At 36.2% G+C, this 27,500-nt stretch overlaps 1 protein-coding gene across 2 annotated transcripts in view; it reads left to right on the plus strand.

Moving 5' to 3' along the window:
- Window positions 1-27,500, plus strand: part of LOC114478735 (pre-B-cell leukemia transcription factor 1) — a 124,848-nt gene that overhangs the window by 66,784 nt on the left and 30,564 nt on the right. For both annotated transcript variants that reach the window (XM_028471934.1, XM_028471936.1), the window contains exon 3: window positions 23,301-23,545. In XM_028471934.1, coding sequence (XP_028327735.1) covers window positions 23,301-23,545 — 245 coding nt within the window. The remainder of the gene's footprint in view (window positions 1-23,300; window positions 23,546-27,500) is intronic.

The raw sequence follows: 27,500 nt of genomic DNA on the forward strand, positions 1-27,500 counted from the left end.
CTATACATTAACTATACTGTAACTATACATTAACTATACAGTAGTTATACAGTAACTATACATTAACTATACAGTAGTTATACAGTAACTATACATTAACTATACAGTAACTATACATTAACTATACAGTAGTTATACAGTAACTATACAGTAGTTATACAGTAACTATACATTATCTATACAGTAGTTATACAGTAACTATACAGTAACTATACATTAACTATACAGTAGTTATACAGTAGTTATACAGCAACTATACAGTAGCTACACAGTAGTTATACTGTATCTATACAGTAGTTTTACAGTAACTATTGTTACGGCAAATTTGCGGTTGACCTCATTTGGAGACATGATTTATTGCTCTGGTTGAATGATGGAGTCCAGGCGAGGCATTGATGATTTTATAAAAAAGGTTTGTTATAAAATTAAATAAAAAAGGAGTAAAAAGAAGCTTCCATCCTGAAAGAATGAAAATCAGGCCCCAACAAGGATGGTCAAAAGGCTCGTGGCAGCGCAAAAAGGCAAGACCCACTCTAACTAACAGTTTCACAGCTTAAGCTTTTATACAGATAACAGAAAAAGTTCCATCCTGAGGTGAGGAGAAGGAGGGAGTCAGATGCACAACAGTGGAAACGTTTGAGGATGATGAAGACGAGGAAGATTGGGCGCCACTCTTATCTATCCTTGATAGTGTGTGTGTTCGTGTATATCTGCATGTGAGTTTGAGTTTGGCCTTCAGCAGAGACTCTGTGTTGCACTGAGTACAATACGATCTGTACTGTTTAATCTAACATGATTCAGCTGTTCAAAAGTGCAAAGAGTAATGGAGTCATCATTGTACACATGAACATACATTTGACGATATTATGATGAATATAAAAATTGCCATAACAGTATACATTAACTATACAGTAACTATACATTAACTATACAGTAACTATTGTTACGGCAGAATTTACGGTTGACCTCATTTGAGACATGATTCATTGCTCTGGTTGAATGATGGAATCCAGGAGAAGCATTGATGATTTTATATAAAAAATGTTTATTCTAAACTAAGAAAAAAGGTACAAAATGGAACAAAGTTAGCGTCCGTCCAGGCGGACGTCCGATGATTGAGTGAGACAGTTCTGATCCAATACGTATATTCCCCTCAGTCCCCCTCCCTCCTCCCCCCAGGAGATAGAGATACAGAGAGAGGGAGGAGGTGAGGACAGAGGGAGAAAAAAGGAAAGACAGTTTGTTCTTTTGGGTCTAAACAACCAGTCCTGTATCTGTCGGTTGTCATAGAGACGGAGGAGTGTGCGTTTGTGTTTGTGTGTGTGAATGAATGGATGTGTATGGCGTGTGTGTGTGACATGTGAGTGCGCACACAGAGAGTGCCTACGCACCTGTCCTTGGGAATGTTTTGGGGAACTATGTGAGTGTGTGTGTAAGCATATCATGTGCTTTGGACAAGGCAGTCTGACCCAGAGCAAAGTTGAAGAAATGAAAATCACATAATGGAAAGTTACAACCAAGGCTAATAATTTTCACCATAACAATCCACTCTTTTTGGACAAAGTCCAACACAAAAAAAGCGAAATTAGTTAGTAAGTTGTTTAACTTTAGCACAGCCCAAAACACATAAAACATTAATCAAAATTAGTGTAATTCTAGCGCAACCTCATGGTCCGTAGGACAAATGATATTGACACCGTTATAACACTATGGATATAAGCATTATTTTTTCCAGGGGACACTGCACAATAAAATCAAATATCCTTAGCAACTAACATCATTGGTGATCAATGAATATGGAATATATATCACTAGTAGCAAAAACACACATGGTATAAATGTCAGCACGGCACAGCAACAAAAACATATGTAGGTGTCATCAGTAAGCAGAGTCATCATCTGAGACATCAAAAACACTCATCATAAACACTTCAGGCTGGGCTTCCGGCGGCGGAAGGGTTATAGGACGTGGCGGTCTTTGTTCATGGCGTCAAACGCCTCTTTTGGCCACGGTCTGTAGGTCTAGGACCATTCTACTTTGTGGGACCATTAAGCGTATATTCGTGATTTCCCCCAGAGAGGCCAGTAAGGGCCAAAAATGACGCGTTAACAAAGGACTTAAACCTGTATTCTAAGGTTTCGACGCGCAGCCGTACCCCAGATCGTCGTGTGGATGAAAGCTATTAGTCCCGGGTGTATGAATGTGGGCACATGTGTGCGAATTATGTGCGGTGTCGCATTCAGGACTAAGTAAAATTGAAATTATGACCGGGAATCTGGCCTAGTTTGCGAGTTCCGTTTCTGGCGAAACAGAAGGGAAAAAAGTGTGGATCGCGTGTAATCTACATACATAGCGGAAGATGTGTCATCGCGTAGTGTAGTCAGTTTTTTTACTGGCGGTTTAGAACAACGGTTGGGGTCCCCCATGCCGAAATTAGAGTGAGACAAATAACAAAAGGAGTCGGAAGCATCCATTGGTATCGCGGTTAAGTGGGGGTGTGTTGATGACACAGGCATGTAAGAACAAAAACAGTTGGATAGGCCCCTACTTTTAGCTTGATAGTGCGCGTATCGGAACCAGGTGTTCGTGAAAAACGGATGAGTAACATTGGTCGCAGCTAAAGTGTCGTGCAGGACGATATCGTTTATCCAGCGTCTATTTCTGCTTGCATTAGTCACCCTGTAAAAAGAATCATTCACATTAGGAACAACACTTGCATTCATTGGTTCAAGTCCAGTGTCCTCGATTGTCCCCCTGGAGGCCAGGAGCCAGAGGAGTACTGGAACCGCGGACAGGACCATCGCCCCAATCGATGACCAGAACACGAGTGACATGAAACGACAGAATAATGGCATAATTCCAGCCTGCTCCTGGGGCATAAACAGAGGGGCTCGTGACCTCTTCATCACAGCGGGAAAATGCTTGTGATCTCCCACGATGTCCTCAAGGTTGGATTTCAAAGGTTTCAACAGACCATATGCCCCGTTAGAAAGATTAGCTTGTAACCCCGGGGACTTTTCTTCTGCCCTTCGTTGCAACTTTCAGGGCACACAAAGGCTCCTCAAAACACTGCTCCTAATCCAGAAAAGAGGAAACGCTCCTTACTGCGGTTCCACGATCAGTGGTGTTGTTGGCACCTTCCTGGAGTGTGATGCGTGAATCCACGTGGCTCGCTCCGCGACCCTCACTGCCGTGTGGGTCGTAAGTTGAATTTGGAAAGTGTCGGTCCACCTTCGGTCGTTCATTTCTAGGTCGGCGTTGTAGATGAGGGGTGTTAGGGTTAGTTAACTAACTAAATGAATAGTTAGTATGGCCAGGAACGCAGAGACAGGTCAGAGGTCAGGATCTGAGAGCTTTTCAGATCCTAAAAGGTGCTGCTGCACAATCACACAATGGTTAGGTGTGGGTTAGTGAGCTTTTAGCCATGCTAGCTCTGTAGCCCATTCGCACGCGAGTGGGAAAATATGAGGCTGAAAGAAAAGCAGGAAGTATTAATTCGATTTTCAGGAAGTATTAATTCGATTTTCAGGAAGTATTAATTCGATTTTCTTTTCCTGGAGTAAGGAGAAGCATAGCTGGAGTTGCAGTGATTATCTGTGGTACATCTACTTACCTGGTGAGAAGCAATTTGAGAACCACTGTTTACAAGGACATGCAAGTCGGACGGAGAAGGACATGCAAGTCAGACGGAGAAGTGTGGAGTGTGATTACATGTCTTCTCAAGATGAAAACATACAATTGGGAGACATGGAGATGTGAGAAAGCTAAATGAGTTTAACCAAATAAATAAATAATGTTATTTATTTATTTAAATTGTTTGTTTCATTTTTTCTATCTCTTATTTGTGAAGGAGAAATCTTATTCTATCCTTTATTTATTCTGAATAATGTTAACACTCCACACCTGATTACATAGCCTAATTCTTTTATAGAGCTGAATTTGTCAGTTCATTTATTTCATTATTTTCCCTCATAATTATTATTTGAGATGTAATTTACTTAACTTTGAAGGTCAATTGGTGGCAAAAGTGTCTCCTATTCTGTGTCTGAACCAGAGTTTAGCAAGATTATTGGCCCTTTAAGGTTAGACAGAATTAAAGTTAAGTTGAGTCGAACAATCATATTGTCTTTTGCTCTCTGTATTTATCCCATTCGTAGGGGTGACGAGCCCCAGCACGGTTTGGAGAGCTTCCTTAAATGCTTGGAAGTTACTTAACTTTAAACTATCTCTTATTTCAATCAATTATCAAGATTTTCAGGAGGACCCTTTTTTAAATCTCAGGCGACCCAGATTGGGCCACCAACCCAATGTTGAGAACACTTAATTTTTCCCTTAAAAGTGTCTAAACCCAGTGAAGGTGTTTTATGGTCTTGCACGCTAAGTGCTGTTGGAACAAGAAGAAAATGGTTGGAGGGTTTTGGGGTATATTATTTTCCTATGATAAAATATAAATAAAAAACCAGAGGGACGTTGGCCCCTCCCTTCCCTTTTTTTTACATAAGAATACATTTGGATTCTTAAAACCATATGATAAATATCATTGGAAAATCACTTATCTGATCATTTTGGATGTGTCTCCGTTTTCCTCTCTCTTGTGTCCGCCTGCCTTTGTGCCCTTCAACCTCCTCGACCTCCCTCTCCTCAGCCATAAAGGTCAAAGCCAGGGTCAACTGTACGCTCCTTTTGGAAATTTGAAGATCTGTCCCCACTTTTGCAGTTGGATTGGAAGTCGCTGTAGTCTCTGGAATAGATATTATGTTAGAACATCCACAATATGTCATATTGTCACGTGTCTATTTCAATCTATTTCCCCTTTGCTTCCCAGTTACAGTTATGGACAATACTTCCCTTTAATTCTCATCCTTCATCATAACAAGCAGTGACCAGGCATGGCGGCTGGAGGAAGGATCGGAGTCGAGAAGGCGGTGGCATTCTGTTAGGAAACACTCAGAAACAGAAAGAGAGGAAACCATTAAGACTTAACTGGATAATTTAAAATATCTCTTTTCTTTAGTTGGATCTGATTCGTCTCCTTACAGCGACCTGTATTTTGGAAAAAGCTACATAATAACAACAACTAAGACGAAGACATAGACAAGTGCACACCACAACGAGTATACACATATAACAACAAAAAAAACATGGACACTGAACATGTAAGGTCAGTCAAGGTCAAAGCCAGTCATTCCACTGAAAGTGGTATCATATATAAAAAATGTCGTTTGGTGTTTTTAAACACCCAGAAAAAAACCCTTTAAAACCTGGTAAACTTTTTAGAAGGCCCAAGGCCTAAAACCATAGTTCTTTTAACAAGCAGCAGTGTTTCCTGAACACCCCACTACATAATTGGCAAAAACAGGGAGAAGATCAAGTGCATCAGAACCCAGGAGGAAAAGAAGGTGAAACAGAGGAACATGTGTAGTCAAACAGCCATTCATCGGTCAATCACTCAATGACACGTCCACGGCACATTCGCACTCACAACGCGGTTCTCTCAGGCATACGTAACGTGTCATCATTCAGTCATTCATGCACCGCACACGTTCATGCCTCAATTTTCACGTCCATGCATTCACAAGGTTTTGCTGCAGTGTCTAAGTGGAATATAGGTCTCATCTAACCCACCAATGGCGATAGCCAGTCCACCTCGTCTCTCGGGGTCAATGAGCTCTTATTGCCCCCCCATGCTTGGCAACCTTTTAGTGTTAATTAATTGCTTTTTACTGGTATCGTCTGATTACTAAGAGGTACGCTCCTTTTTACTTCCGCCTTTGCGGAGTCTACACTTAGAGTATTGTCCCTTGCAGTACTGACAGTCTGCTCATCTGCTGATCAGGCAGGAATCGCATGGCCATGCCTAACAACAAACTCAACCGCGGTACCAAACCGCGGGAAACTCTCAACAGCTGCAAATTCCAGAAACTTAAAACAAATATCTGAATTAGCCGGAGACCCTCTCAACCTTGCCTTATGAAAATATAAAGTAGGGAGAATTTCCAGGGAACCTTCCAACTTCTGACTTTAAGAAAAATATAAAGTTGGGAGGAGTATGGGGGAAGGGTAACCTCTCGACCTGTGTCTTTATTTAAAATATAAAGCTAGGGAGAATTTCCAGGGAACCTTCCAACTTCTGACTTTATGAAAAATATAAAGTTGGGAGGAGTATGGGGGAAGGGTAACCTCTCAACCTGTGACTTTATTTAAAATATAAAGCTAGGGAGAATTTCCAACTCGACCACTCGTTACTCCGGAGATTAAAAAAACCCTCCGAATTAGCAGGAGAATTATAAACCAACGCAGACTGTCAGGACTTTCTTTTGGGCACTTCTTAAGATTGAACGGAGCACGCAACCTCTAATAACCCTCACTCTAAGGGAACGTAGAAATTTGTTCAGAACGGTATTCGGTTACCAAGCATGTATCAAATCAGGTGGACCACTATCCCCCGAAGAGTGCTTTCCCTAGCAAGGTTTATCCTTTTTCTGCACATTAAACCGGGACTTCTTGTTTGAAAAGTAATTGCCTATGTACTCATAGCAACTAATGGGACATTTTTTCTCAGGAAAAATTTGGTACCCCCCCCCCTGCTGTGGCTTTGGGCCGGCCAGACAGTCCGACGCGGTAAGGGGGAAACGCGCAAAATGAAAACAATGAATGTTGAACTAGGCTGTCTGTCGCAAGCAGCTTCAAAAAGGGTAAGGTACAGATTGTTTACGAGGGTATCGGTCAAAAAAAATGTCAAAATTTAAACTTGTTGAGGCTGCAGTCCTCAATCTCTGTCTCAATTTTCCTGAAATTGAGTAAAAACAAAAGAGAAAAAGAAGAATCGTTCAGAAATAACAAAGGAGAAAAACGTGTGAGCTCAAAAAAAATCATGGCCAATAAAAATTAAAACTTCAGCTCCAAAAGCTGAGGCAACAGAGGGCTCTGTCTTCAGCGGATGTAACCATATCTTGCATTGTGGGGGCCCTCCCCTCAATCAAGAAAATAAAAGAAAGAAAAGCCTTATCAGTAACACTATTTTCTTCCCCTTTGTTTGTTGTTTTCTCATAAAGGCCAAAGCAGTGTAAATAAATGAGCAACATAATGAATAAAAGCAAAGATAAATGATGGGCACACTTGATCTCATGTGGCAAACAGAAGGGTTCTGTGTGAAGTTCTGTGTTTCTCATAGTTATGAATGTGGGTGTGTGACTGTATGTCTGGTCTGTCTGCGTGTGAGAGAATAAATGAAAACAAAATAATCTAGTGCACAGTCAGAAGATAGAGGGGTTAGTATTGTGCGAAGGAGAAGCTTGTTGGCTATTTGCTAGTTGTCCCCCTCCATGCCAAAGTTCAAGGCTAAAGTGATTTAGCACTACCACCAAAGGCTGTGGTGGACTTCTTGTTGCTTGGTATCCTTGTGGCTTTTGAAACAGTGTCTTTTTGGTGAAGATTTCCAGCAGACGTGTGACCAGTCTGCAGTTGCTGCCCATCATTCAGGCAGTAGTCGTGGCGTTTAACTCGCAACTCATTGGTGGGGGGAGTGTCCACTCCGACGCCCACAGGTTCTCAGTCTTTGATGATGGGGCATTGGCATGCGGCCCATTCATAGACGATGAAGAGTTGACTTGGGACTGAGCGAGTTATTTCAGCATTGCTTTGCTGAATGGGAGTTGAGTCCTTGAGTCCTGAAAGGTCACACACCTTTGATTGTCCATTTCCTTCTGATGCTTGGTCCTTTGAATGATGTTGACATTCCATTAGCGTAAGAGTTGAAGGTGATTTCATTCTTTCATTGAAGATGTCGTTTCTTCAGGGGACAACCACAAAGCCAACAGAAACTAACAATTTAAATAATAAAAAAAATGATAATGATGGTAAAATAAAATAAAATGAAATACTGTATTCATCTGTGTGTGTGTGTTTGAGTGTGTGCTGCCCATCAAACATGAAATCAAAATAAAATAAAAATAGTGTCTGTGTGTAATGGCACTATTCTGTAGGCACAGGAAAGGTGAGAAATCACAATGTTGTGTCACAAGTGTGTAGTGCACTAAACTGGCCAGTGAGGGGCGCCACCTCTCTCTCTTGGGATGGGTGTGGCTGTGCGTGTGCGTGCGCCCGTGCGCGTGCCTGTGCGTGTGCTCTCTCTCTCCCTTTCTCTCTCTGTACGTGTGTGTGTGTGTGTGTGTGTGTGTGTGTGTGTGTGTGTGTGTGTGTGTGTGTGTGTGTGTTCACACGTCCAAAAAAAAGAAAAACACAGCAGCGACGTGTGTGTGTTTGGCTCTCTGTCTTTCTCTCCCTTTCCAAATGAAAGCATTAAAGCCAAGCCAAAGGGAGAAATCTGATTCCACGTTTAAACAAAATAAAAACAAAGATAAAAAAAGTAAAACTCGCCTGAAAGCATGATCTGAGTTCACATCATACCAAGATTGTATATGCGTATGCATATATTATTTGTTTATTGGGTTGTTCATCACAGAAACACAATTTAGGTTAGATTCGGGGTTTTAATCTATTTTGCTTTCGGTACAGAGGTGAACTCAGATCATGGCACCGCTGGGATGTTTTAGAAACCTTGTTGCCCGTCTATCTATGGTCAGGACCTCACAGGCTGTGGGTGTCCGAACAAAACCAAAGTAAATAATGACCAGCCGTATTTTATGCCTAAACAAAATATCCGAGCCCGAAGAAAACCAGAGAGAACCTACAGCATTAAAAGGCATAGAACCTCAACCATTTGAGCCTTTCTCATGGCTATTCACTGCGTCAAAACACAGAACAGCTGAGGATCAAAATCAAAGCTCAAAGCTGAAAATCAATACAATGCTTGACTGGTTCCAAAAAAAATCAACACAGAGCGAATATATATATATATGTAAATGAAAATTTACATATATATATATATATATATATATTTATATAAAGGCAGCTTTACCTTAGTCCGAATTGGTGTTGAGGTTCAACCGATGGTTCGTGATCCAGTCTCTGTCCGAGGGGTGGACAGAAGATGGTCCTGTTCGTGATCGCCAATTGTTACGGCAGAATTTACGGTTGACCTCATTTGAGACATGATTCATTGCTCTGGTTGAATGATGGAATCCAGGAGAAGCATTGATGATTTTATATAAAAAATGTTTATTCTAAACTAAGAAAAAAGGTACAAAATGGAACAAAGTTAGCGTCCGTCCAGGCGGACGTCCGATGATTGAGTGAGACAGTTCTGATCCAATACGTATATTCCCCTCAGTCCCCCTCCCTCCTCCCCCCAGGAGATAGAGATACAGAGAGAGGGAGGAGGTGAGGACAGAGGGAGAAAAAAGGAAAGACAGTTTGTTCTTTTGGGTCTAAACAACCAGTCCTGTATCTGTCGGTTGTCATAGAGACGGAGGAGTGTGCGTTTGTGTTTGTGTGTGTGAATGAATGGATGTGTATGGCGTGTGTGTGTGACATGTGAGTGCGCACACAGAGAGTGCCTACGCACCTGTCCTTGGGAATGTTTTGGGGAACTATGTGAGTGTGTGTGTAAGCATATCATGTGCTTTGGACAAGGCAGTCTGACCCAGAGCAAAGTTGAAGAAATGAAAATCACATAATGGAAAGTTACAACCAAGGCTAATAATTTTCACCATAACACTATACAGTAGTTATACAGTAACTATACAGTAGTTATACAGTAACTATGAATTAACTATACAGTAGTTATACAGTAACTATACATTAACTATACAGTAACTATACAGTAACTATACATTAACTATACAGTAGTTATACAGTAACTATACAGTAGTTATACAGTAACTATACAGTAACTATACAGTAGTTATACAGTAACTATACAGTAACTATACATTAACTAGACAGTAGTTATAAAGTAACTATACATTAACTATACAGTAGTTATACAGTAACTATACAGTAGTTATATAGTAACTATACATTAACTATACAGTAACTATACAGTAACTATACAGTAGTTATACAGTAACTATACAGTAGTTATACAGTAACTATACATTAACTAGACAGTAGTTATAAAGTAACTATACATTAACTATACTGTAGTTATACAGTAACTATACAGTAGTTATACAGTAACTATACATTAACTATACATTAACTATACAGTAACTATACATTAACTATACAGTAGTTATAAAGTAACTATACATTAACTATACAGTAACTATACATTAACTATACAGTAACTATACAGTAACTATACAGTAACTATACAGTAGTTATACAGTAACTATACAGTATTTATACAGTAACTATACAGTAACTATACAGTAACTATACAGTAGTTATACAGTAACTATACAGTATTTATACAGTAACTATACAGTAACTATACAGTATTTATACAGTATTTATACAGTAACTATACAATAACTATACAGTAGTTATAAAGTAACTATACATTAACTATACAGTAGTTATACAGTAACTATACAGTAGTTATACAGTAGTTATACAGTAACTATACAGTAGTTATACAGTAACTATACAGTAGTTATACATTAACTATACAGTAACTATACAATAACTATACAGTAGTTATAAAGTAACTATACATTAACTATACAGTAGTTATACAGTAACTATACAGTAGTTATACAGTAACTATACAGTAACTATACTGTAGTTATACAGTAACTATACAGTAACTATACAGTAGTTATAAAGTAACTATACATTAACTATACAGTAGTTATACAGTAACTATACATTAACTATACATTAACTATACAGTAACTATACATTAACTATACAGTAGTTATAAAGTAACTATACATTAACTATACTGTAGTTATACAGTATCTATACAGTAGTTATACAGTAACTATACAGTAGTTATATAGTAACTATACATTAACTATACATTAACTATACAGTAGTTATAAAGTAACTATACATTAACTATACTGTAGTTATACAGTAACTATACAGTAGTTATACAGTAACTATACATTAACTATACAGTAACTATACATTAACTAGACAGTAGTTATAAAGTAACTATACATTAACTATACAGTAGTTATACAGTAACTATACATTAACTATACAGTAACTATACATTAACTAGACAGTAGTTATAAAGTAACTATACATTAACTATACAGTAGTTATACAGTAACTATACATTAACTATACAGTAACTATACATTAACTATACAGTAGTTATAAAGTAACTATACATTAACTATACTGTAGTTATACAGTAACTATACAGTAACTATACATTAACTATACAGTAACTATACAGTAGTTATACAGTAACTATACAGTAACTATACAGTAGTTATACAGTAGTTATACAGTAAGCATACAGTAACTATACATTAACTATACATTAACTATACAGTAGTTATACAGTAACTATACAGTAACTATACAGTAGTTATACAGTAACTATACAGTAGTTATACAGTAACTATACAGTAGTTATACATTAACTATACATTAACTATACATTAACTATACAGTAGTTATAAAGTAACTATACATTAACTATACTGTAGTTATACAGTAACTATACAGTAGTTATACAGTAACTATACAGTAGTTATACAGTAACTATACATTAACTATACAGTAGTTATACAGTAACTATACATTAACTATACAGTAACTATACATTAACTATACAGTAGTTATAAAGTAACTATACATTAACTATACTGTAGTTATACAATAACTATACATTAACTATACAGTAACTATACAGTAACTATACAGTAGTTATACAGTAACTATACAGTAGTTATACAGTAGTTATACAGTAACCATACAGTAACTATACATTAACTATACAGTAATTATACATTAACTATACAGTAGTTATACAGTAACTATACAGTAACTATACATTAACTATACAGTAACTATACAGTAACTATACAGTAGTTATACAGTAACTATACATTAACTATACAGTAACTATACATTAACTATACATTAACTATACAGTAGTTATACAGTAGTTATACAGTAACCATACAGTAACTATACAGTAACTATACATTAACTATACAGTAGTTATACAGTAACTATACAGTAATTATACATTAACTATACAGTAGTTATACAGTAACTATACAGTAACTATACATTAACTATACAGTAACTATACAGTAACTATACAGTAACTATACAGTAAGTAAGTAAGTAATATTTATTTATATAGCACCTTTTACAGACAGGAGTCACAAAGTGCTTCACAATACATACAGTGCATACAATACAATACAAATTACAGTTACAGTCACAGAAATATGATGGTCATAAAACAACCCTTTATCACTGGAATTTTAAAATGCTTTCTGAAACAGAAAGGTTTTCAGTTGGCTCTTAAAAGCATCAACGGAATCAAGCAAACGCAAGGTAAACGGAAGATCGTTCCAGAGCGTTGGCGCGACCGCCTGGAAGGAGCGATCTCCTCTGGCTAACGGGTACGGGGGACCATGAGCAGGTTCTGATCCTGGGACCTCAGCCTCCGGGAGGGGGTATAAGGACACAACAAGTCTCTAATGTAGGAGGGAGCCTGACCATGCAAGGCTCTGAAGGTCAGCACCAGAATTTTAAAATTGAAACGAAAAGTGACTGGGAGCCAATGAAGGGCTTTTAGAATGGAAGTAATATGGGCCCTTTTGTTTGTGCGAGTCAGTAACCTCGCCGCAGAGTTTTGTACCTGCTGAAGACGAGACAGCGCCTTTTTGTTTAGACAGGAAAATAAGCTGTTACAATAGTCTAAACGGGAAGACACAAAGGCTGGATAATCATCTCAAGATCATCTCTGGACACAAGTGAACGTAGTTTAGAGATTTTCCTCAGTTGGTAAAAACAGTTCCTTGTCAACAGTTTAGAGTGGTGCTCTAATGACATTGCTTTGTCAAAGATAATGCCAAGATTTCTAAGGCTTGTTTTAGCAGACAAACTCAGGTCGCCCAAATACTGGTGAATCCCTGGCATAGCGTCATCAGGGGCAAACACCAGCACCTCTGTTTTGTCTGGGTTCAGTTGTAGGGAATTTGCACCGAGCCATTGTTTAACTTGCGCAAGACATTTCAGCAGAGAGCTTAATTTCTGGATCTCAGAGGGCTTAAAAGAGCAGTAAAGCTGAATATCATCCGCAAACAAATGGTAGGAAACATCATCAAAGGTCTGGATCATTTTCCCTAATGGAAGGATATAGAGTAAAAACTAAATCGGGCCCAAAACAGAGCCCTGGGGAACCCCACACAGCAAATCAGCAGGGTCAGACAGGAACTCATTTCCATAGACACTAAAACTCCTCCCCGACAAATACGAGGAGAACCACGCCAAGACTGGTCCAGACATTCCAACCAGGTCACGCAGTCTTGTCAACATGGTTTGATGATTCACAGTGTCAAATGCTGACGAGAAATCTAACAACACAAGAACAGCACATTTTCCAGAGTCCGCGGACATCATAATATCACTGGACACTTTAAGCAGGGCGGTTTCCGTGGAGTGATTCTTACGGAAACCGGACTGAAAAGTGTCGAAAATGTTGTGTTTCTCCAAGAAGGGTACCAACTGATCAGAGACCACCTTCTCCAACACTTTGGACAAAAACGGAAGTTTAGAAATGGGCCTGAAGTTTTTTAAATCTGCTGGGTCCAGATTGGGCTTTTTGAGAAGTGGTTCTACAGTTGCGTGTTTGAAAGAACTGGGAAAACACCAGTTGACAGGGAACGGTTGATCAGATCGGTAACCCAGGGGCCAATGACATCAAAGACTTTTACAAAAAATCTACAGGGCAGAACATCAGACACACAGAAAGAGGGCTTCATTTTGGTTACCATAGATGAGACATCGGCCTGTGTTACAAGGCTAAAAGAGGACCACTCGTGGGAAACAAGCTCAACAGCACCAGGTGTGCAGAACGAGAGCAAAGGAAGATTATCATTGATATCCTGGAGTTTATCGATAAAATAGTTTAGGAAATCATTGCTGTCAGCTTTACAGAACACAGGTGTAAGAGGAGCAGCAGGACATACAATAGAGTTGATGGTATCAAACAATACTTGAGGTTTTTTCTTGTTCAAAGTGATCAGCTGACGAAAGTAGTCAGATCTGGCATTTTTTATAAATTCGTTTAAAGAAGACATAAGTTCCCTCAGATGCAACCTATGAACCTCAAGTTTGGAAGACTTTCACAGATGCTCAGTTTTTCGACATAGTCTCTTCAAATCACGAATACCATCACTAATCCAGGGACTCGGTGCTTTGCGAGTCACCAGGTTGGATTTGACAGGTGCAACCAGATCCATAATGAACTCACAATGGCTGTTGAAGCTGTGGATGAGACTGTCAACATCATTACATTGCAAGAACAGTTCTGAGTTAAACATAGCAGAAAATGTTGCTGTTGTGTTCTCTGTGATGATCCGCCTCTGTGACCTAAGCTCAGAAAGGACAGGCTCAGGACTGGAGATTAAATCAAATAAAACACAGCAATGGTCACTCATATGGACATCCTCTATACAAAGGTTGGCAACGTTAAGACCAAGTGAAAAAACAAGGTCTAACGTGTGACCCTTTTGATGAGTAGGGCCAAAGACGTGTTGCTCAAAATTAAAAGTTTCAATCATTGTTAAAAGTTCCACTGCTGGGCAGGATGTGCTGTCGTCAACATGAATATTAAAATCTCCAAGGATTAAAACATTTTCCAACTTGATTATTGAAGATAAAAAGTCACTAAAATCCTTTAAAAAGGCAGCAGCAGGTCCAGGGGGACGATAAACCAGCATACAATAAAATGGGCGGGGCCAACCAACTTTAAACATTTGTGATTCAAAGGAAGGGAAGACTTGAGTATTCATCACTTTACAGGTGAAAGTGTCCCTGTAAACCATAGCAAGACCTCCTCCACGACGAGAGGGGCGGGGCTTCCCAACAACTGAGCAGCCGTCAGGGCAGAGTTCATTTAGATGAATAAACTCCTCCTCTCTCTGCCATGTCTCCGTGATGACCATAAAATCCATGTTTTTCATGGTAAACAGTTCAGTAACTATACATTAACTATACAGTAGTTATACAGTGACTATACAGTAACTATACAGTAGTTATACAGTGACTATACAGTAACTATACAGTAGTTATACATTAACTATACAGTAACTATACATTAACTATACAGTAGTTATACAGTGACTATACAGTAACTATACAGTAGTTATACAGTAACTATACAGTAACTATACATTAACTATACAGTAGTTATACAGTAACTATACATTAACTATACAGTAGTTATACATTAACTATACAGTAGTTATACAGTAACTATACAGTAACTATACATTAACTATACAGTAGTTATACAGTAACTATACATTAACTATACAGTAGTTATACAATAACTATACAGTAACTATACATTAACTATACAGTAGTTATACATTAACTATACAGTAACTATACATTAACTATACAGTAGTTATACAGTAACTATACAGTAACTATACATTAACTATACAGTAGTTATACAGTAACTATACAGTAACTATACATTAACTATACATTAACTATACAGTAGTTATACAGTAACTATACATTAACTATACAGTAGTTATACAGTAACTATACAGTAACTATACATTAACTATACAGTAGTTATACAGTAACTATACAGTAACTATACATTAACTATACAGTAGTTATACAGTAACTATACAGTAACTATACATTAACTATACATTAACTATACAGTAGTTATACAGTAGTTATACAGTAACTATACATTAACTATACATTAACTATACAGTAGTTATACAGTAACTATACATTAACTATACAGTAGTTATACAGTAACTATACAGTAACTATACATTAACTATACAGTAGTTATACAGTAACTATACAGTAACTATACATTAACTATACAGTAGTTATACAGTAACTATACAGTAACTATACATTAACTATACATTAACTATACAGTAGTTATACAGTAGTTATACAGTAACTATACATTAACTATACATTAACTATACAGTAGTTATACAGTAACTATACATTAACTATACAGTAGTTATACAGTAACTATACAGTAACTATACATTAACTATACATTAACTATACAGTAGTTATACAGTAACTATACATTAACTATACAGTAACTATACATTAACTATACAGTAGTTATACAGTAACTATACAGTAACTATACATTAACTATACATTAACTATACATTAACTATACAGTAGTTATACAGTAACTATACAGTAACTATACATTAACTATACAGTAACTATACATTAACTATACAGTAGTTATACAGTAACTATACAGTAACTATACAGTAGTTATACAGTAACTATACATTAACTATACAGTAGTTATACAGTAACTATACAGTAACTATACAGTAACTATACAGTAACTATACATTAACTATACAGTAGTTATACAGTAACTATACAGTAACTATACAGTAGTTATACAGTAACTATACAGTAACTATACATTAACTATACATTAACTATACAGTAGTTATACAGTAACTATACATTAACTATACAGTAACTATACATTAACTATACAGTAGTTATACAGTAACTATACAGTAACTATACAGTAGTTATACAGTAACTATACATTAACTATACAGTAGTTATACAGTAACTATACAGTAACTATACAGTAACTATACAGTAACTATACATTAACTATACAGTAGTTATACAGTAACTATACAGTAACTATACAGTAACTATACAGTAACTATACAGTAACTATACATTAACTATACAGTAGTTATACAGTAACTATACATTAACTATACAGTAGTTATACAGTAACTATACAGTAACTATACAGTAGTTATACAGTAACTATACATTAACTATACAGTAGTTATACAGTAACTATACAGTAACTATACATTAACTATACAGTAGTTATACAGTAACTATACATTAACTATACAGTAGTTATACAGTAACTATACAGTAACTATACATTAACTATACAGTAGTTATACAGTAACTATACAGTAACTATACATTAACTATACAGTAGTTATACAGTAACTATACATTAACTATACAGTAGTTATACAGTAACTATACATTAACTATACAGTAACTATACAGTAGCTATACAGTGACCGTACAAAATATATAATAATTTATTTGTTGTTTTTTTTAAAAATACAAGTTATTTTTTAGCACTCGAGTCATGTGACCTGGTTCTTCTTCTGTTGTTCTTCACAATGTAAATGTTGAAGCGACACCAACAGGTCATGTATGGTACTGCAGCAACAATGAAGCAGAAAGATTTGATCATGAATTTAAACATTTTGAATGACACGGTTCATCCTCACAGAGATAAGACAAGAAGAAGAAAACAGGGCGGAGCTACTTTCCTGTAAATAGGACGTTATATTTTATTATTTTACAGCACTTTTACTGTGTTTTGGACTAAATGATGGAATTCATTGGATTTTTGAATGTCTGAGGAAGATTTTGAGACATGTTATATGTAATATATGGATTCAGACATGACATGACTTTAAAGGTGACAGTGCTGGAATGTTTATGTCAACATTTATTTTCCAAGTTTAATGAAATAAAATGTGTTTGTTGTGATGGTTTTGTCTTAGAATGGTTTATATGGTGAAATAGGACAGTGGACGTTAACGGGTTATTAAACAATGTGTTAATGCAAATGTTTCTAGTCAACCTTATTATTTTTGTATTATTGTATATGTTACACACAGGCGGTCTATATATTTAATTGTATTTTTGTATTGATGGTAAACGGATCAGTCAGAGCGCACTTTCACCAGGGACGCCTCGTTGGCCTGTAAATCTCTCTAATTGTGACACAATACTTCCACCTAATTAATTAAACATGTTCATTTAAAGGTGCTCAGGGTGGGCTGCCATTAGGCCGAGCCGTGTGTGTGTGTGTGTGTGTGTGTGTGTGTACTGTGTGTGGGCGGCTTAATGGGCAGCTTTATTTACACTGGTGGTGCTTTGGCGCCGCGGGAAACCAAACAACACACGTTCATTTATTCAATCAACACAAACAAAGGCTGTGCCTGTTATACACACACACACACACACACACACACACACACCTTGGTTTATGACACACTATCACTTTTTATGCATCGCATTTTACACTTTACTGCCACACATCACACACTGGGAATTATTACTGTGTTTGTGTGTGTGTGTGTGTGTGTGTGTTTGTGTGTGTGTGTGTGTGTGTGTGTGTGTGTAATCTAGGTGATAATTACTATTAAAAGAAAGAAATAGTTGGTCTTTAAACATACTTTTATGATGAAATCACATTCAGATTTAAATGAGAGAAGTGTTCCAAAGCGGGGGCTGGTCAGGGTTTAAACCAGTGATGGTTAACTGCTATCACAGGGGGCGGGGCCATGGTTGGTGGAGTAGATTGTCCAATATTGACCTGCTGTAGAGTCATTAATGTGATTATATCTGTGCAGTCCTTAGACAAACACTGTAAATACTGAGGAAAACACGTGGACATGGGTGGAGCTATCGTGCGTGCTAGGATTATAGCCCTGCTAGCTAGCATAGATGCTATCCACGCTGACATAAACGCAGCACACCTGGACATGAAGAAGGAACTGAGCAGATTTTGTGAAACAATCAAAAAAGACATGAAGAAGAGCTCAGAAAGTTGAACGAAGAAGTGAAACCAGAAAGTGAGCGAGAACTTCAAAACACAGACGCTAGGATGGAGGAGGTGGAGAACCGAGTGGAACGCCACCATGAAAGGTGTGCTCCTCAGACGTTGAAGGAGCGTATGTGTAACAGATTTAGAAACAGAAATATCTTCACAATCCCTGAGGACGAGGAGGGGAACGAGGCCTTTCTGGAGAGATTTATTAAGGCAGAATTTTAAAAGTTAAAGACAACTACAACTTAGAAAATCAAGACTTGTTCAGAAACCTTCAACTTAGAGCTCATTGTATGTGTGATATAAACCCACAGAGGAAGACCTCTCTGATTATTATTACATTATGAATGATCATCTGATTCTGTTCCTGTTTACAATCAATCACTGGCTTTTCCACTCGTTACGTTAAATCCAACGGGAAAAAGAAGCAAAAATAACGCTTTCAGACGATGATTGTCTGAACATTTGTAAAACTCAAATGATCACTTCCAGTTCTGCTTATTGGAGGGAATTTTCATTGAAAAATCTAATTATTTAGTTTTATCATCCCACAAATCAAAGTCAGTCACATTATGGACAATGTTGGAGAAAATCAGCGACTCCACTGGTGGAGGAAATTAAACCAATAATACACTTATTAATCATGATTTGTGTTGGTAATATCTCCCCTTCAATTAATGTTGCAGATCAATACTGAATTATAATAATGTTAGTAGCCAGTAAAAAAGCTTTTACAAGAAGAAGGCTATTAAAACAGGATTGCAATGTTAAAGAAATATATGACATAGAAACAGTGAACGTTGACATGGACAAGTTCACTACATACTGGAGGAATCTTCACTACAGTATGGAACTATTGTGTACGGTATTGTTTGTTTTGTACACTTCTATGATGAGACCTCTGCCTGGTTTAGATGGAGATAAAATTCTATCAACAAGTGAAACAAATGGTCTGAAATATTCTAACACCAGCTCTAGAATTGTTTTCATTATGGTTCCTATAGTAACGCTATCCATATTTTTTCTCGCCCATCTGTGCTTTCTTATGTTTTGTTCCTTGTTTCTTTATATGCTGTACAATAAATAACATGTAAAAAACACAGGAAGGAACAAAGAGTTTAGCGGGTTTTCTGTCATTTTTGTAGTTGTTTTATGGGGTTTTGTTGGCTTTGTGGGTGTTTGATGTGTTTTTATAGTTTTTTCATTATTTTTGGGGGTTGGTTTAGGTATTTTTTTTATTATCAATCTGTCCATTTCTTATTGATTACTGTGTTATTATTTGTGTGTTTTTTGAGTCTTGTTTTGTACTTTTATTGTTGTTTTGTCAATTGTTCAGTTATTTTACGTCATATTATGTGTGTTTGGGGTCATTTAGTGCATTATTCTTGAATTTTGAACATTTTTGGATTGATTTGGTATTTTTGCATTTGCTTTTTTTTTGTGCGTTTTTCATTTTGTGTGTTTGTGGAGTAAGTTTATACATTTACTTTGGGGGCCTCACAAAACTAGACTGAGGGTTTTCCATGTGTGGTTTAAAGTCACATGGTTAAACAGGGAAACGTGTTGGTGTTCATTGAAAACGCTTCAACATTAGAACTAAAGCTTTCTAATGGTTCCTGTTGAGGCTTTTATTTTGGCGGTGTGATGGATGTGTAGAAGGTCACTGGTGATCAGGTTAATGCACGCTGTTCATTCCCATCGTTACTAAAGAGGAATAAATAAAGCTGAGGGCTCATCATGTCCTTCTTTGATTGGTTCATTAATCATATTTATTTCATGCTTCCAGTGGATTAATAATGAATTATTAATCTCCCTCTGCTCACATGTACCACTGTTTCTGCCCCATTCTGGAATGATTCATGTGAAACACACACACACACACACACGGATGAACTCCTGACCTTTCCAGGCCGTCTGATTGGCCGCTGACATTTGCCTCTGGAGCTGCTCACATGTTGGAGCTGATGGGAATGGAAGGAGGGGGAGACATCCATCTGGACCTCCACCCACTCAGAGGAAAGGTCACAGAAGAAAGACACGCTCTGTCTTTAAAATCAGCAGTAAAACATTTAAAATCAGTAGTAAAACACTTAAAATCAGTAGTAAAACATTTAAAATCAGTAGTAAAACATTTAAAATCAGTAGTAAAACATTTAAAATCAGCAGTAAAACACTTAAAATCAGCAGTAAAACATTTAAAATCAGTAGTAAAACACTTAAAATCAGCAGTAAAACATTTAAAATCAGTAGTAAAACATTTAAAATCAGTAGTAAAACACTTAAAATCAGTAGTAAAACATTTAAAATCAGTAGTAAAACATTTACAATCAGTAGTAAAACATTTAAAATCAGTAGTAAAACATTTAAAATCAGCAGTAAAACATTTAAAATCAGTAGTAAAACACTTAAAATCAGCAGTAAAACATTTAAAATCAGCAGTAAAACATTTAAAATCAGCAGTAAAACACTTAAAATCAGTAGTAAAACACTTAAAATCAGTAGTAAAACCTTTAAAATCAGTAATAAAACATTTAAAATCAGCAGTAAAACATTTACAATCAGCAGTAAAACACTTAAAATCAGCAGTAAAACATTTAAAAATCAGCAGTGAAACACTTAAAATCAGCAGTAAAACATTTAAAATCAGCAGTAAAACACTTCAACTCAGCAGTATAGCATTTGAAATCAACAGTAAAACATTTAAAATCAGCAGTAAAACACTTAAAATCAGCAGTAAAACATTTAAAATCAGCAGTAAAACACTTAAAATCAGTACTAAAACATTTAAAATCAGCAGTAAAACATTTAAAATCAGCAGTAAAACACTTAAAATTAGTACTAAAACATTTAAAAGCAGTAGTAAAACATTTAAAATCAGCAGTAAAACATTTAAAATCAATAGTAAAACATTTAAAATCAGCAATAAAACACTTAAAATCAGTAGTAAAACATTTAAAATCAGCAGTAAAACACTTAAAATCAGTAGTAAAACATTTAAAAATCAGCAGTAAAACATTTAAAATCAGTAGTAAAACATTTAAAATCAGTAGTAAAACATTTAAAATCAGCAGTAAAACATTTAAAATCAATAGTAAAACACTTAAAATCAGCAGTAAAACACTTAAAATCAGTAGTAAAACATTTACAATCAGTAGTAAAACATTTAAAAATCAGCAGTAAAACATTTTAAATCAGCAGTAAAACACTTAAAATCAGCAGTAAAACACTTAAAATCAGCAGTAAAACACTTCAACTCAGCAGTATAGCATTTGAAATCAACAGTAAAACATTTAAAATCAGTAATAAAACATTTAAAATCAGCAGTAAAACATTTAAAATCAGCAGTAAAACATTTAAAATCAACAGTAAAACACTTAAAATCAGCAGTAAAACACTTAAAATCAGCAGTAAAACACTTAAAATCAGCAGTAAAACATTTAAAATCAGCAGTAAAAGACTTAAAATCAGCAGTAAAACACTTAAAATCAGCAGTAAAACATTTAAAATCAGCAGTAAAACATTTAAAATCAGCAGTAAAACATTTAAAATCAGCAGTAAAACATTTAAAATCAGTAGTAAAACATTTAAAATCAGCAGTAAAACATTTAAAATCAATAGTAAAACACTTAAAATCAGCAGTAAAACACTTAAAATCAGCAGTATGGGATTTAAAAATGTTCCATGTGATGCTGATTTCAGCTTTGCTACAGTTGGTTCCACTTGTTCTTTGCAGGATAACAGATGAGTGACGGATGGATGGATCACCATGGTAACTTAGTCTGGTCCAGGTTATGAAGTAGGTCAGATCTGATCAGTACTAAAGCCCCGCCTCCTGACCAATCAGATCTCTTGTAAAATGAGCTGCCCATTGTTAGTAGATCCTAATTGGTGTAGATCTGACAGCTGCGTTTCGAAAAGAAAGATTATTAATGGATTGATTAATCCTTTCATTTTGTGATAACATCATTTAGGAAAAATATAGATTTATATCTAATGTACTGATCAGAGCGCTGTCCGTTTATCATCCCATGGATTAATATTAATCATCATTAACAGTGACATCACTTCCTGTCTGCGTTCTTTTCTTCCTGGTTTTTCTCTTGTTTTTGGTCTGAATTATTGATTTTAATTCTTCATATTTTTAAATAATTATTCCTCACTAGTGATGTAAGTTGCTCTGTACAGTTTTTCTGTGATTGTGATTGGTCTGACGCTTTAAACTCCTCCCCCTGTCACAGAAGTGTGCACGTAGCCATGCTGAAATCACTTGGGTTGGTCAACGTGTTTATATCCTGCTTCATAGTACAGAGAATGTTTGGTTAACTGAAGCTAACGCAGAGATACCAGTATAAACTGATCCAGGATAAACTGATCCAGGATGTACTGATCCAGCTTCATAGTACACACTCCTAAAGTGTGTTATTGAAAGTATTGGTGAAACAGGTTTTTAGTATTGATTAGGTATCAGGTGAATAACTGTTGCAGTGTTTGAGTGAATGAGCTGATGATCACATGCATGTGACAGAATAAAAGGCCTGCAGCTGTCAGGGCCAATGAAATGCTGTACAATGGCGCCAATGATTGAGGATCTAACCCTCCTCTTCCTCTTCCTCTTCCTCTCTGCAGTGCTCAGTATCCGAGGGGCCCAGGAGGAGGAGCCTCCAGACCCTCAGCTCATGAGGCTGGACAACATGCTGCTGGCAGAGGGCGTGGCCGGGCCAGAGAAAGGAGGCGGGGCTGCAGCCGCCGCCGCCGCTGCCGCGGCAACGGGCGGCATTGGTGCCGACAACTCAGCAGAACATTCAGATTATAGAGCAAAACTGTCCCAGATACGACAGATTTACCACACGGAGCTGGAGAAGTACGAACAGGTGAGCGTTACTATAGGTCTAGAACCAGGAAGTACGAACAGGTGAGCGTTACTATAGGTCTAGAACCAGGAAGTACGAACAGGTGAGCGTTACTATAGGTCTAGACCCAGGAAGTACAAACAGGTGAGCACTGACAGTTCCTCATTATTTAATTTACTCAATCATTCATTCACTCATATTCACTCATTTATTTATGCATTCACTCGTATTCATATTCACTCATTCACACATTTACTAAATCACTTGTTCACCCGTTCACTCATTCACTCAGTACTATTGGAATGTTTTTGGTTTCCTACTAGTACTAGTAAAGGCCATATATTCACTAGTAGTACTAGTAAAGGCCATAGATTCACTAGTAGTACTAGTAAAGGCCATAAATTCACTAGTAGTACTAGTAAAGACCATATATTTACCAGTAGTACTAGTAAAGGCCATAGATTCACTAGTAGTACTAGTAAAGGCCATAAATTGACTAGTAGTACTAGTAAAGGCCATAGATTCACTAGTAGTACTAGTAAAAGCTATAAATTCACTAGTAGTACTAGTAAAGGCTATAAATTCACTAGTAGCACTAGTAAAGGCCATATATTCACTAGTAGTACTAGTAAAGGCTATAAATTCACTAGTAGCACTAGTAAAGGCCATATATTCACTAGTAGTACTAGTAAAGGCTATAAATTCACTAGTAGTTCTAGTAAAGGCCATAGATTGACTAGTAGTACTAGTAAAGGCCATATATTCACTAGTAGTACTAGTAAAGGCTATAAATTCACTAGTAGTTCTAGTAAAGGCCATAGATTGACTAGTAGTACTAGTAAAGGCTATAAATTCACTAGTAGTACTAGTAAAGGCCATATATTCACTAGTAGTACTAGTAAAGGCCATATATTCACTAGTAGTACTAGTAAAGGCTATAAATTCACTGGTCGTACTAGTAAAGGCTATAAATTCACTAGTAGTACTAGTAGAGGCCATAAATTCACTACTAGTACTAGTAAAGGCCATATATTCACTAGTAGTACTAGTAAAGACCATATATTTACTCATAGTACTAGTAAAGGCCATATATTCACTAGTAGTACTAGTAAAGGCCATATATTCACTAGTAGTACTAGTAAAGGCCACAGATTCACTAGTAGTACTAGTAAAGGCCATATATTCACTAGTAGTACTAGTAAAGACCATATATTTACTAGTAGTACTAGTAAAGGCCATAGATTCACTAGTAGTACTAGTAAAGGCCATATATCCACTAGTAGTACTAGTAAAGACCATAGATTTACTAGTAGTACTAGTAAAGGCCATATATTCACTAGTAGTACTCGTAAAGGCCATGGATTCACTAGTAATACTAGTAAAGACCATATATTTACTAGTAGTACTAGTAAAGGCCATAAATTCACTAGTAGTACTAGTAAAGACCATATATTCACTAGTAGTACTAGTAAAGACCATATATTTACTAGTAGTACTAGTAAAGGCCTTAGATTCATTAGTAGTACTAGTAAAGGCCATATATTTACTCGTAGTACTAGTAAAGGCCATATATTCACTGGTAGTACTAGTAAAGGCCATAGGTTCACTAGTAGTACTAGTAAAGACCATATATTTACTAGTAGTACTAGTAAAGGCCATTTATTCACTAGTAGTACTAGTAAAGGCCACAGATTCACTAGTAATACTAGTAAAGACCATATATTTACTAGTACTACTAGTAAAGACCATATTTTTACTAGTAGTACTAGTAAAGGCCATAAATTCACTAGTAGTACTAGTAAAGACCATATATTTACTAGTAGTACTAGTAAAGGCCATAGATTCACTAGTAATACTAGTAAAGACCATAGATTCACTAGTAGTACTAGTATAGGCCATAGATTCACTAGTAGTCCTAGTAAAAGCCATATATCCACTAGTAGTACTAGTAAAAGCCATATATCCACTAGTAGTACTAGTAAATACCATATATTTACTAGTAGTACTAGTAAAGGCCATATATTCACTAGTTGTACTAGTAAAGGCCATAGATTCACTAGTAGTACTAGTAAAGGCCATATATTCACTAGTTGTACTAGTAAAGGCCATATATTCACTAGTAGTACTAGTAAAGGCCATATATTCACTAGTAGTACTAGTAAAGGCTATAAATTCACTGGTAGTACTAGTAAAGACCATATATTCACTAGTAGTACTAGTAAAGACCATATATTTACTAGTAGTACTAGTAAAGGCCTTAGATTCATTAGTAGTACTAGTAAAGGCCATATATTTACTCGTAGTACTAGTAAAGGCCATATATTCACTGGTAGTACTAGTAAAGGCCATAGGTTCACTAGTAGTACTAGTAAAGACCATATATTTACTAGTAGTACTAGTAAAGGCCATTTATTCACTAGTAGTACTAGTAAAGGCCACAGATTCACTAGTAATACTAGTAAAGACCATATATTTACTAGTACTACTAGTAAAGACCATATTTTTACTAGTAGTACTAGTAAAGGCCATAAATTCACTAGTAGTACTAGTAAAGACCATATATTTACTAGTAGTACTAGTAAAGGCCATAGATTCACTAGTAATACTAGTAAAGACCATAGATTCACTAGTAGTACTAGTATAGGCCATAGATTCACTAGTAGTCCTAGTAAAAGCCATATATCCACTAGTAGTACTAGTAAAAGCCATATATCCACTAGTAGTACTAGTAAATACCATATATTTACTAGTAGTACTAGTAAAGGCCATATATTCACTAGTTGTACTAGTAAAGGCCATAGATTCACTAGTAGTACTAGTAAAGGCCATATATTCACTAGTTGTACTAGTAAAGGCCATATATTCACTAGTAGTACTAGTAAAGGCCATATATTCACTAGTAGTACTAGTAAAGGCTATAAATTCACTGGTCGTACTAGTAAAGGCTATAAATTCACTAGTAGTACTAGTAGAGGCCATAAATTCACTACTAGTACTAGTAAAGGCCATATATTCACTAGTAGTACTAGTAAAGACCATATATTTACTCATAGTACTAGTAAAGGCCATATATTCACTAGTAGTACTAGTAAAGGCCATATATTCACTAGTAGTACTAGTAAAGGCCATATATTTACTAGTAGTACTAGTAAAGGCCATATATTCACTAGTAATACTAGTAAAGACCATAGATTCACTAGTAGTACTAGTATAGGCCATAGATTCACTAGTAGTCCTAGTAAAAGCCATATATCCACTAGTAGTACTAGTAAAAGCCATATATCCACTAGTAGTACTAGTAAATACCATATATTTACTAGTAGTACTAGTAAAGGCCATATATTCACTAGTTGTACTAGTAAAGGCCATAGATTCACTAGTAGTACTAGTAAAGGCCATATATTCACTAGTTGTACTAGTAAAGGCCATATATTCACTAGTTGTACTAGTAAAGGCCATAGATTCACTAGTTGTACTAGTAAAGGCCATATATTCACTAGTTGTACTAGTAAAGGCCATAGATTCACTAGTAGTACTAGTAAAGGCCATATATTCACTAGTTGTACTAGTAAAGGCCATATATTCACTAGTTGTACTAATAAAGGCCATATATTCACTAGTTGTACTAGTAAAGGCCATATATTCACTAGTTGTACTAGTAAAGGCCATAGATTCACTAGTAGTACTAGTAAATACCATATATATTCACTAGTAGTACTAGTAAAGGCCATATATTCACTAGTTGTACTAGTAAAGGCCATATATTCACTAGTTGTACTAATAAAGGCCATATATTCACTAGTTGTACTAGTAAAGGCCATATATTCACTAGTTGTACTAGTAAAGGCCATATATTCACTAGTTGTACTAGTAAAGGCCATATATTCACTAGTAGTACTAGTAAATACCATATATTCACTAGTAGTACTAGTAAAGGCCATATATTCACTAGTAGTACTAGTAAAGGCCATAGATT

This window comes from Gouania willdenowi, chromosome 17 (genome assembly GCF_900634775.1).
Source record: "Gouania willdenowi chromosome 17, fGouWil2.1, whole genome shotgun sequence".
NCBI lineage: Eukaryota > Metazoa > Chordata > Actinopteri > Blenniiformes > Gobiesocidae > Gouania > Gouania willdenowi.